Genomic DNA, 13205 nt, shown 5'->3' on the forward strand with positions numbered 1-13205 from the left:
AATCTTACCCCACGATGGCAGCAGTCTGCCGTGTGTTTTGTTGTGGTGGTGTGTGTGTGCTGGTGGGGAGGGACGTATCTGTTCCAGATTTTTCCCAGTCATATGGCTCATTTTCTGTTATCACCCTCTCTTTCATGCTGTTCTCAAATACTGACATAAGCAACTAGACCAGAAGAAGGAAAGAAATTTAGGAATTAATTTTTTCACTCAAAATAGTTGTGTGAAATAATACATTTGTAAATACTATGTGTATATATAATACAATTGAATCAATATGCTCAATAAGCTGTGTACAAACATTCAGCAGTTGGTCTGACTAACTGTATCCACTGAGGAGGTAAGGGCACAAGTGGGTTATTAGAGATGTGTGTGAAGGGTTTACCTCATAATCAGGTTTGGTGTAGTAATCTAAATCCAGCACATGGTCATAGAAGACATGAAACTCAGCAGGCATGTGTTTCAACAGCATTCTGTGCTCATAGCGCTCTTTAATCTGTCCCACTTGCTCCTGTTCATCAGACACACATTACAAACATAATTAACAACACTGAAATCTTTAAATATGTTAAACAAAAGCTCTCAAGACTGAGAAATTAACAAGGGTTAATTCACTCAATTCAGTTCCATTATCTTCATAGTCCCTGGCTAATATGAGTGTGATCTTACCTTATCTTTTATCTTTCGCCATGGTAACTGTCCAACAGTAAACTCTACCAGCATATAAAACAACGACCACAAATCATCATGACGACCCATTTCCTTTTAAGAAGAAAAAAAAGTTCTCATTGTAGCTTATTCTAGCCCAGAATCATCCACTTAGAGATTGCATAAAGCCAATAAATAAGTTCTTAGATTGGCAAACACAGCCAGTGCTCGCCATTTATGTGCGTGATATGCTTTAGACAGTCAGTGAATGGAGTGTGTTCGGTCTGTGGTCGTCCCCTCTGAAGCCGACACTACACTTACCTTGTTTTTATGAGCGTTAATCGAAGCGTAGCGTACTGTTCCTCTGAACCCAGCCACTGTCCTGGGCTAAAGCAGAACATTTAAAAGAGTCTCATAATAAGAATTCATATCACTTTCATTTTACACTTTGGTTGGAATAAGTAAATACATAATCAAAACAAAGCAAATATGGAAAGGAACGTGGAACGACAGGAATCATATATGTTTAGCTACGTTTTTATAACTTTTTGACCTTTTTGGGGATTCTTAGCCTGACTGAATACAGTTAATTGAAGACATGTACAGAAACTTTATTACATAGAGGAAGTAAATGTGTAGGATGCAGGTACGGTGAGAGACGGTACGGCAGGGGTGTGGATATGTCCAAAGGGGGTATGTTGCAGGATTCAGCATTTGAAATTTAAGGGCACAACCATTAGAGAAGAGTGTGTAATTTTCAAGATAATCTTTCCAAGATCTTAGAAAACTCACAATATGACTGTCGCTATGGTAACAGGGACAAACATCTTGCGGGGGAGCATGCGATTCAACATGAGCCAAAACAGAACTGCAAAACAAAACTGAGAAAAGTGAAACATAAAAATGAATTCAAACACACAAATAATAAAATTCATTAGTGAAAGGCAAATTAAAAAAATAATAAATAAATAGGGATGCATGATATATTTTGCACCATATCAGTTGAGATGTTTGAAATTAATCAATATATTTATTGGTATCAGTCAACACTGGATATGTAATTGTGCTTGCTCATCTCTCATGTTTTTACAATTAGGTTTGCTATTTATAAAAACTCATTTAATAACACTGTCAAATGTAATCTTAAGCAAATCTTAAAAAGAATGTCCATTTTAATATTTTACATTATAATGTGATGCCTAAATTTATTATAATTTTTTAGCCAGAAATGTAATATCAGTGCATCCCTAGAAATAACTCCGGAAACATAAAGCATCACAACTAAATATAAAAACTGCACATGCAAGAAACAAATGGGAAAAATTTGGCTTTTTAGACAAGTTTTGTGCTATTTCCACTTAATTATTATTATTTTTTTTTAAATTGAACAGTTTTTGAGCGAATACAAAGAAGGAAGGAGAAATTAAACGCAATACCTACCGGCCGCACCTCCCCAGTTGTATTAGTGTACTGTCGTGCCAAACCAAAGTCCAGCATGTAACACTTCCTACAGGTAGACGGCAATCGGCCCATGGCAAAATTAGACTAAGGATAAAAGAGAGACCAGCATCAGCTGACAGAAGCCAGGTCAATGGATTGGGAAAGAGAAGAGACGCTAACAGCGAGCCGTACAGGTTTAATGTCTCTGTGCAGGAAGCCCACAGAGTGAATGGCTTCAATGGACTCCAGGATCTGTTTCCCCAACCGTAGAGTCGTGCTCATACTGAACGTCCCTCTAGGCTGACTCCTCCTGAGATCAGCGAGATTCCTTCCCTACAGAAAGAGAGAATCATCTGCAGTTTCTTTCACACACATATAAAACTGAAGGAAAAAAATACTGTACCTGCAACTGCATGACAACGTAATTGAACTTGTCGTTTCTTCCACATCCAATAAATTTGCAAACATGGTTCTTTCCTGCACAAATACAGAAAGCAGTAATGTCACAGATACAACTTTTTTGTGTAGACTGTGGACACACACACTCACTCACACATAGGAAACAGACAGAGGTGGTGACATTTGGAATTCCAGCGTGTCCTCCATGAAGGTTATAAAGACATGTGAGAGCGAGAGAGTGGAGAAAAAGAGAGCGAGGGAGAAAAAAGTGTGGTAATCCCACTTTCCTTCAGTTCTTCACGCTCATTAATTCTACAGACTCCCAGTGGTATGCCTGAACTACAGCTGAGGCAAACTGCCTTGACAGGCATGAAAGTCACAGTGTGTGTCTGTGTGTGTTTCATATGAGCACATCTGAAAACATTATGATGGGCATATTAACAGATGAACGGTCATATATTTTTACAGATCCTGCTTGATGCCACATTATCTAAATACAAATATGTACTATACCATTCAAAAGTTTGAGTAAGATTTTTGTAATGTTTTTGAAAGAAGTCTCTTCTGCTCAGCAAGGTTGCATGTATTTGATCAAAACTACAGTAAAAACCACAAAATTGTGAAATATTATTAAAAATTCAAACTTTTTCCATTTTCATATAATTTAAAATGTAATGTATTCCTGTCAGGCAAAGTTGAATTTTCAGCTATTAGTGTCACATGATCCTTCAGAAATCATTCTAATATGTTGATTTGGTGCTCAATAATCATTTCATCAATGTTAAAATATTTTTGTGGAAACTGATTTTTTTTCAGGATTCTTTGATGAATAGAAAGTTTATCATTTATTTGATGCTTATACAAATCTTTTGTATCATTATAAATGTCTTGATCAGTTCAATGCATCCCTCCTTGCTCAATAAAAGCATTAATTAAAAAAAAAAAAAATCTAACTGACCCATACTTTTGAATAGTTACACCTCAATAGATATAAGTGGCATATGCAAGTAAAAATGAGCTTTGGCAAATACATAGAACAGTCTCGCCAACTGGCCGGTAACTTGAGAAGGAACAACATTACCACAAAATACATTGTTTATATTGAATTGCAAGAATGATAATGTGACCACTGCAGATATTATATGAACAATTAATAAAAAACAAAAACATACTGTTATGTATTCCATGGATTTGTGTTTAGTGTGTTTCGTTAACTGGACTTTTAATTTGATTTTACCCTGTTTCTGCTCCTGCTCCCTGTCCTGTATGCCATTTTTGTAGTTCTTTGTAGTTTTTCTTGTTGATTAGTTCTTTGATTGTTCCCAGGTGTGTCTTGTTTGCCAATCACCCCCTTGTGTATAATTACCCCCGTGTTTCTCATGTTTTTTTGTCGTCTGGTGTTGTCTTTAGTGGATATAGTGTGTTAGTTGTTTTCAGTTCTGTTTTGCCCCTGGTTTGGATTTACTCCGGTTTTTGCCTGTGTCTCCTGTTGCTTGGATGTTTTCATGTTATTTTGTTAATAAACTGCTATACTGCACTTGGATCCTCCTCTTCCTTGTTTCTGAAACACTCTGTGTTACACATATACAAGCTGCCTACTAAAGAAAACAGTGAAACTCAGCCCTGAATCAGAAGAAGTTTATCAAGGATACCTAAATGTTGTTTTATGACACATATGTTGAATTTTCCTTACATTAAACCACTAAAACACAAATATAAGGAACAAAATCACAAAGTGTCTTGGAGATGGATGAGAAGGATGCTGGCTCAACTCACATACAGTATGATGCTGCAAGTGACACAATGACCTTTGCTGTTTGTCAATAGCTGACTTGAATATAAAGGACACAAAATGCAAACACATTCTCTCAGTCTCCTCACCTTGTAGTTTCTTTAGCACAGCAACTTCCATCTTTAGCACTTGTTTGGGCTGTTGGGCGGATTCCACTTTAAGAGCCACATTCTCCCGTGACAACAGGTCGCAGGCCTCATATATCTCCCCGAACCCTCCACCCCCAATCTTCTTCAGCTGAATGCACAAACAATAGCAAGGTCAGTCATGGTAGAGCATTGATTTAACCTGTGTGTCATCTATCTATTCCACATGCTTTTGAGTCAGAGCTGGTCTCGCACAATATATGCTTTTAAATACAAAGGTTCCAAACGTGTTTTTCACAGTAATGCCATAAAAGAACCATTTTGAAAGAAACTTAAAAGAATAATTTTTCGAAGTGTGAAGAACATATTAATAATCTAAAGAACATTTTTCCACTATAAAGAAACGTTTGTGCAATAAAAAGGTTCCATGAATGTTAAAGCTCCTTCATGGAACCACAGATACCAATAAAGAAGCTTTATTTTCAAGAACACTATGAAAAATTCATAATTTAAATTCACAGAAAAGCTTTTGTTGATTGTAACTGGCTAAACTTGTTTTACATGCAATAAATTGTATGACAAAATTTGATTGTCTGAGTTATTTGAGCTGCTCTAATCACTGAACATATTACTAAACTCAAGAAAGATATAATTCAATTCCATGCAATTCAATTCTAGTAGCATTCACTAAACATATTGATTAAATTTGGTTTTTAACATGCTTTATCACATGAGTTATGACAGGATTAAGTTTAAGCCAGTAACGAATGAGTCAGACTCTGTTTTAAGGACTGCCACAATCCCCATCAAAGTTATTATTACAGTAAAACAGCCACAAATCATTTCTGAGGACATCTGCTTGAAGGAGAAATGCTATGAACTGGCGCACAACCAAATGGTTTGGGAGAATATTGGAGAGAAGCCAGACTGAGTTGATTTGAAAGCATCTGCTGTCATATGTGGACCATTTTGTCCTGTGCGATTAGGCTACAAAGGCAACTTTGGGCATCTTTATTCCACGAACACACTCACACTTAAATACAGACAAATGCACACTTACCACTTTCCAGCGCTCCTTCACCAAGCAGTTGGAGGGCAGGATGTCGACCTGCTCCCCCGCCCCGTTCATGTTTTCGTCGCCGTGGACAACAGGCCCTACACACTGCATCGGCTAGCCAGCACTTTACCAAACCCTGCCATTTACCTGAAACACAGTGTGCACACAACTGCTAAACTCGCATGCCAAAAAATTGCACAGTGGAGTCCAAATACAATTTTTTTTTTTTCATTATAAACTATAATTTGAGTGAAAATTTGAACAGAAAAAATGACATGGATTTGAAAACGCTTTAGTATTTGGTATATTCTCATTTTGATTATGACCATGAAACTGTGGAAAATCGTTCATATTCCTCATTCATTTTACATAATAACTTTTCTATATTTTAACATAAACTTTCTGAGTATTTCCAGGTTTAAATCCTGAAATGAAAGTAATAATACATTATAAAATAATGATGAATTGAAAATGGAAACTTAAGGAAAATCATCATCTTTAAGCTTTAAATGCAAAAATAAGTATCCACAAACCCAGCACAACTGACAACATAACAGCATCAGAATGAAGAATACAATACAGACACAAGAAGGAACACACATATGTTTCTCTGGAGGTCATTATCTGGGCTTGGGCTTTTTTCCATAATCAATGATCCACTTTTAAGGTCATACAAAGGCGTCCACTGCAAAAATGTGGTCAAAATGACATACATTTCATTCATTCAAACAGTCTTAAACCATTGTTGAACAGGCTGTTTACAACAAAAGAGAATTTTGAAATCATTAATTGTCTTAAAATTCGAAGACCCTGAACAGGAATAAAATTCTCTACAGCCTCTTGGAGATTTCTGTAATGTCTGCAGAGTATCAGGTATCCACTAGAGCTGCTCAGACACAGAGGCCCTGTCTGTCAGAACTGGACTACACCCTTAAGCACGCTCTCATTATATTACAAGCACTTATTAACCTTATAAAATGGAAACAGAGATAATTTTTGACTTGAGTCCAGTTTATATTTGCATGCTCTGTGTATGCTTAAATCCTTAAAACATTTCAGACATTTCTCTCTGTTTACCGTTATAAAACACAATCACTCTCACCTTCTAAATTGAAGCTTTTCTCTAAGGAAATCTCTAAGGAATCTCTATGCAATGGGTTATAAATGGATCTAATTAATAAAACTGAAAAGACTCTCACCTTAACCCTTCTGACACCTTCATCTGAGAAAGTTAATGCATAGCCATGTAGGTATTTTAGGGAATACCTCGTCTTATTCTCCACCCTTAACATTCAGAACAGCAAATCAGGATGGCATTTCAGTATACATAATTATTCCAATCTATTGACTTATTTTACAATACAATGAATTGCTCAAAAACACATATAAGGTAAACATACATATAAGGTAATGGGGAAATGCTTTAAAAGTCAGATAAATGTATCATTTATGCAAAGAATGTACACTAATGTTATGGAAATGTAAAGTAAAAACTAGCAGCTGTGGTTGCCAGAACTTACAAACATAAAAAAGTGATGTTACAAGCACTAAGGGAGGTCATGATGGTCATTGTATTTTACTCTCCCTAATTATATGGCATTACATCAAATGACTTTTATAGTACGCATTAAACAAGTAGTAAACATTAAGTAACAAATAAGCAACAAAAGCATGATGACCTTTCTAAATAAAATCTAAACTGAGACAGTCATGCAAGGAATTATGGAAACGCCTATTTATTTCATAAATTATTCAAAATAATAATTTTAACAATTCATTACTGCAAGAACACAAGTATAACAGAGTTATATATAATATAGAATTTCACTATAAATCATAAGATAATTCATACTTTTTACTTAAAAAAAAATTCAGTATTGTACAATAAAATTAAATATATTGTCTTTTAAAATATAGTAACTTTTTTACATTATAACTTACATTAAATACATTACATTATATAATGTTATAATGTTCAAACAAATGGTTTGAAATGTCTTTAATAGTGTTTTATGTTGTATATCTTATACACAGACACCTGGTTAAAAAAAAACTGACTTTATAATTATTAGATCAAGTGCAGGAACCAAAGGATAAACCTCAGTCGCATGGTGCAGCAGGCTCTTCACCTGTTAGCATGGAAAACTCGTAGCCTACACTTTAACTAAATGATAATGAGATTCATATTGCATAAAGCATTTGCTGACAGCACTTCATTATTCTGACTTAACTAAATGTCAGGAGCACAGGACTGCGTGGGCTCAGCCTCCTGACATCTTCAGCTTTCTCCGCAGTGCCAAAGGATCCGTCTGAACGGACCCCACCCAAACACGGTCTGGTCCAATGAGCAGCCCTGACGGCTAAGCCCCGCCCCAAACCATCCATTGATCACCGTCCATTGGGGCAATGTCTAACAATCAGCAGAACATTCCCCTGCTCGAGCCTGAAGCGAAAAGCACTTTGGGATATGTCGTTCATCAATGAGACAATAGACATAAACGGCATTGGTCATTGTCACCTCTGAAAAACTACAACTCCCACTGACAGGCCACGTGAGCTATTGACGTACAGCTGCATTATGTGGCATGTAAATGTAAATTATTCATGATTTTTCTTAAGCATAAATAATATATATAAATATGGGTGAGTTTCTATTTTTGACTCGGGCCCAAGTGTCTTAATAGTTTGTCAAGACCGTGACAGATTTTGTTTTCGCGTGCCCGGTTGGGCACCTGCGCCAGCGCAGCATCACTATTGACAAGGTGCCAACATACACGGGACAAGCTGATTTCTACTGAGCAGCGCTTTGTCCAAAAAATCACTTGGCAAACAAAAAACAATCTACTAACCTGTTCTTCTGTCGTCGGAGTAAAATCTCAAAGTGAGAGTTTAAGGAGAGCCGCATAATTCCGTTGGCGCGAGCGATGCGCCTTTCCCCCTTGTTGATGCTGCACCATTTTCAGCCTCCTCTGCTCCTCCGCTCCTGCACTGATTCAGCATCGCACGGATACTCCCACTATGCACCGCGCACATGCGTGACAGAAGACGGCTGTTGCGTAGCAACCCAAAAGGCGTGAATCCCCCTCATCTGCAGACTTCAGCCATTGAGGAAATTCCTTCAGAAACGTCTTATTATTAATAGGCCTACTAATTATAAAGAAAACAAAACAAATTATAAAGAAAACTTATCGTTGTTAAGGAAATATATGTTATGAATTTGGTTTTAAATTATGTTAGTTGAACAATGGCACAGTCTTTATCATGCTCTTGAAAGGTGATCCTGAGAAATGCCCTTCAGAATACAGAAAATAAACAATAGGAATGTTTTCTCTTCAATATGAAGAGAAAAAACATTGAATCTGGCAGTCTGTAATCATCAGGTCACCCTTATGGAAAGAAAATATATTTCCCTATATATGAATGATTACATGATTAAACAGTATATTTGAAAATATACAAAAAAATATATTGCGCAAATATATTACAATATATTGAATAATACATAAGGAATTGCCACTTTTCATATATTGAAAAATATGATTATATATTTAATAATATATCATAATGTATGTAATTTTATATTCAGTAATATACTCCATAGATTTATATGTGATTAGATATGGTACTGCATGCATAATATATTGCAGATATATTTACTCATGCAGTATAAACACATATGGTAAAATATATTATGTAACACATTTCTTATATTTTATAATTATTTACATTTTAAATGTTTCATATATTCAAGTTAGTTAACAAAAGCACACTTGCATTTACTAAAGTTTCTACCAAAGAGACTATCACTGTACTATAGCATGCACAGCCATTACTTTTTAAATAAAGTTTTTATAATCTTAATGGTGTTCAGCCAATCATAAACCTAACCACAGGCTCTACTCTTTAGCTCAATGGTAACCCCAAAAACTCACACATACCAGAAAACCTTTTAAATTCCAAAATAATACAACTTTAAACACTAACAGATCTCCCCCATATCAATATTGAGCAAAACACATGAAATAGCACTTCATTTTAACATTTACTCTCCTTTAACAGTCAGAAGCAAAGCATGCTGGGAGCTAGAAGTCTGTTGTATCCACTGATTGTAACTCATTCCATGAATGTGTGTATATATGTGTGTACAATACGTTCACATTTATATGGGAACCTGTATGTGCAATATATGTACACAATAAAGGATAAAACTTTATGAATGTAATGCTATTTTTGTCTTCATTTATATATATCAATATATAGCCATACATGGTCAATGCAAATATTGCAGTATATTGAAAAATATAAGCATTTCCCATATACTGAAATTTATTATGTAATATATCGCATTATATTTTGCAGTATATTCCCATATAATTTTGTCCCGTAAGGGCATGCTTCCACATCTATCTGATCTCAGCAAACACATGGAAAATTTACTGACAAATGAAAAATCTAATTAATGAAACATAACAATGATAGCTTAAGGGTTACACTTCTGATAACTTGGATTCTAGCTGGACTGCTGGTCAGTTTTTGGTCCAAGATGATCTATCAAGCTAAACATGATCAACAATTGCATCAAATTACATTTAAAGGTGCCGTAGAACGTCTTTTTAAAAGATGTAATATAAGTCTAAGGTGTCCCCTGATTGTGTCTGTGAAGTTTCAGCTCAAATACCCCATAGATTTTTTTGCCTATTTTGGGGAATCATTAAATATGAGCCGATTTAGGCTGCGGCCCCTTTAAATGCTCATGCTCCCCGCCCACGGAGCTTGCGCTTGCCTTAAAGAGAATAAACAAAGTTCACACAGCTAATATAACCCTCAAAATGGATCTTTACAAAGTGTTTGTCATGCAACATGTCTAATCGCATAAGTATGGTATTTATTTGGATGTTTACATATGATTCTGAATGAGTTTGAGGCTATGATGCGTGGCTAAAGCTAACATTACATACTGTTAGAGAGATTTATAAAGAATGAAGTTGTGTTTATGAATTATACAGACTGCAAGTGTTTAATAATGAAAATAACGACAGTCTTGTCTCCGTGAATACAGTAAGAAACGATGGTAACTTTAACCACATTTAACAGTACATTAGCAACATGTTAACGAAACATTTAGAAAGACAATTTACAAATATCACTAAAAATATCATGATATCATGGATCATGTCAGTTATTATCGCTCCATCTGCCATTTTTCGCTGTTGTCCTTGCTTGCTTACCTAGTCTGATGATTCAGCTGTGCACAGATCCAGACATTAATACTGACTGCCCTTGTCTAAAGCCTTGAACATGGGCTGGCATATGCAAATATTGGGGTCATCATACATATTAATGATCCCAACTGTTACGTAACAGTCGGTGTTATGTTGAGATTCGCCTGTTCGCCACAGGTCTTTTAAACAAATGAGATTTATATAAGAAGGAGGAAACAACAGTGTTTGAGACTCACTGTATGACATTTCCATGTACTGAACCAAGATAAATTCAATTTTTAATTCTAGGGCACCTTTAAATTACATCAAATATTATTTTAATGTGTTTTGGGGTTGTGGCACTACAAAAACAAACAAGGCTGAAAGCATTGCTTTTATCAGTCCTCCATAACATAGTCTATCTACCAAAAACTGGTTCACTTTTGCAGTTCACCCTATTGATGTAGCCATGTCTCTTATCTCCCTTCCTCAGACCACAGACATTACAAAAGTCAAATGATAAAAAAAAAATGCCAAAAAAATGCCTTTCCATACCAGACATATTCAACTTTTAGTTAGTGGATACGTTTTAAACTCCAGAAGATAAGTTACATATGCAATTTACCTCCTGAAATTTCTAATGGGTTTTTGGTTTCTGTGGCTAACATTTCTTGTTTTGACCCTTTTCACATACTGTGATGACGCGTTTTAACGGTCATCAATATCGTCAATCCTGCAAAGTTTTTTATATTTTCATTTTTTTAAAAACGTATGTACATTTATAAGACTATAGCCTACTTTGTATTATATTACTAGTTAGCGCTACTGTGAGGGAGTGACGGTAAAAATGACATCTTTCTCTCTTCTGACTGCCGTTATCAATCGCTCTCTATTTTTTTCCTCTTTTTTGTGAAAAGTAGCCTATCTATTGCGCACAGTCGTATTTTGGAGCAGAAGTGTTTTCTAAACAAGACCTACAACGCTTATCGTTGTGGTCGATGTAGTCTTAGGCTACTTTAGTTGGCCTACAAATTGACGTCACGCTCGCCCAGCAGGTTACCCCCAGGTCACGTGATTGCGTTCACACGCGTGTTTCCTCCTGCAGCTGCGTTCCAAACGCAACTGTGGCTGTGGCTGAACGGAGGTGAACATGGCCGATGTGTCGGAGAGGACGTTACAGGTTGCTTTAGTCGTTTCATTTGCGGCGGGTTTTGTCGCAGGCTGGCAGGCAAACAGAATGCGAAGAAAGTTCTTGGACTGGCGGAAAAAGCGGTTGCAGGACAAACTCGCAGAAACACAGAAGAAGCTAGACCTGTCATGACAGATACAAGTTATCACGCAACCGACCTGGTGAGACATGCGCCTTTCAGAATTTTAGAATAAATGGCTTACGTTGTTCGCTGTAACCGGTTTGCTCTTTCATTTTCTAGTACCTTTGGTCATCAAGGCCTTGAGTTCACAAACAGAATGAGTCTGTAGCAGCACTTCAGAGCGCTCAACAGGAACAAGCCTGGGATCAAAGACAGGCTGGAGAAAAGCAATACAACTTTCAAGGACTTTAAACACTGAGCAAAATGTTGTATTTAAAGGTGTTCCTTAATTTTTGTTAAAGCCATAAATCACACTGTTACCATGTCTGTGCTTTCTCCTTGTCTGTGGCAGTTCAAATAAATTGAAATATTTTAATAACTGTTGACTCAATATAAAAACTAATATGCACATTGTCACATTTAGCTCACTTTTGAGACATATCCAACAAATGTAAGCTGAAAAGTGAGCAACTATATTTCCTTTATTCATTGAACTGACAGAACTTCAAACCAAGAAATGTGTTACTGGGACATCTTTGCTTATTTATATTGTCTATAGCATTGAATCTCAACCTTTTTTGAGTAATGAACCTCCGTCATATTTGGAACCATCCTCAAGGACCCCAGAATAAAATTGGCTTCATTGGTATCAGTAGCTAATGCCTTTGTGACGACCAAATGCAATCAAGTATAATTTACTACTACGTTACACAGCAAAATCTCCAGAGTTAAATCAACTCTGCTCAGAGTACATATGGTCCCTCTCTAAATAGTGTTAAAATAACATTAAAGCAGAGTCAAAGTTAACGAGATAATTAAGCAATTAATTAAGTGGTGATTGTACATTAGTGATGAACACCTGCTGTTAACAAGCAGAATCACTAAAGAAAAGAGAAACACAAAACATCCTTATTAATTGCATTATTATCTCATTAACTTTAACTCTGTTTCAGTATTACTTTAACACTATTTAGAGAGGGACCAAATGTACTCTGAGCAGAGTTGATTTATTTCTAGGGATTTTAATGTGTAGTTGACTTGTTCTATATTTAGTCATTTCGTCAGTTATACATTTATTATCCTCTTCTTTTATGGGAACATGTCAAATGACAAAATAACAAAAATTCATATTCAGATATTTTATAAGGACCCCTTGGCATTATGTCAAGGACCACTAGGGGTCCATGGACTCCTGGTTGAGAAACACTGGTCTATAGAAATTTCCATGTCTTTTCCACAAGCTTGTAATATTTTATTACATAACTTTTAAGACCT

The 13205-nt window shown here is 35.9% G+C and overlaps 2 protein-coding genes across 3 annotated transcripts in view; one reads left to right on the forward strand and one right to left on the reverse strand.

The window, feature by feature from the left end:
* The window catches only part of ttbk1b (tau tubulin kinase 1b), a 32994-nt gene extending 24275 nt beyond the window's left edge, over positions 1-8719 (reverse strand). The window contains exons 1-11 of one of the 2 annotated variants that reach the window (XM_048191121.1): positions 8269-8719; positions 6619-6703; positions 5423-5566; positions 4366-4513; positions 2489-2562; positions 2278-2418; positions 2086-2190; positions 967-1032; positions 667-759; positions 383-508; positions 9-163 (exon numbers count right to left, since the gene is read on the reverse strand). In XM_048191121.1, coding sequence (XP_048047078.1) covers positions 9-163; positions 383-508; positions 667-759; positions 967-1032; positions 2086-2190; positions 2278-2418; positions 2489-2562; positions 4366-4513; positions 5423-5530 — 1016 coding nt within the window. In that variant the 5' untranslated portion in view covers positions 5531-5566; positions 6619-6703; positions 8269-8719. The remainder of the gene's footprint in view (positions 1-8; positions 164-382; positions 509-666; positions 760-966; positions 1033-2085; positions 2191-2277; positions 2419-2488; positions 2563-4365; positions 4514-5422; positions 5567-6618; positions 6704-8268) is intronic. The other variant, XM_048191122.1, reaches the window with a different exon arrangement.
* Positions 8720-11673: 2954 nt separating this feature from the next.
* LOC125268717 (mitoregulin-like) lies at positions 11674-12306 on the forward strand. The gene is made up of 2 exons (XM_048191124.1): positions 11674-11970; positions 12051-12306. Exon 1 carries the CDS (start codon positions 11771-11773, stop codon positions 11939-11941), a length of 171 nt encoding a protein of 56 aa, XP_048047081.1. The 5' UTR covers positions 11674-11770; the 3' UTR covers positions 11942-11970; positions 12051-12306.
* The last annotated feature ends 899 nt before the right edge of the window (positions 12307-13205 follow it).

This window comes from Megalobrama amblycephala, linkage group LG5 (genome assembly GCF_018812025.1).
Source record: "Megalobrama amblycephala isolate DHTTF-2021 linkage group LG5, ASM1881202v1, whole genome shotgun sequence".
NCBI classification, from domain to species: domain Eukaryota; kingdom Metazoa; phylum Chordata; class Actinopteri; order Cypriniformes; family Xenocyprididae; genus Megalobrama; species Megalobrama amblycephala.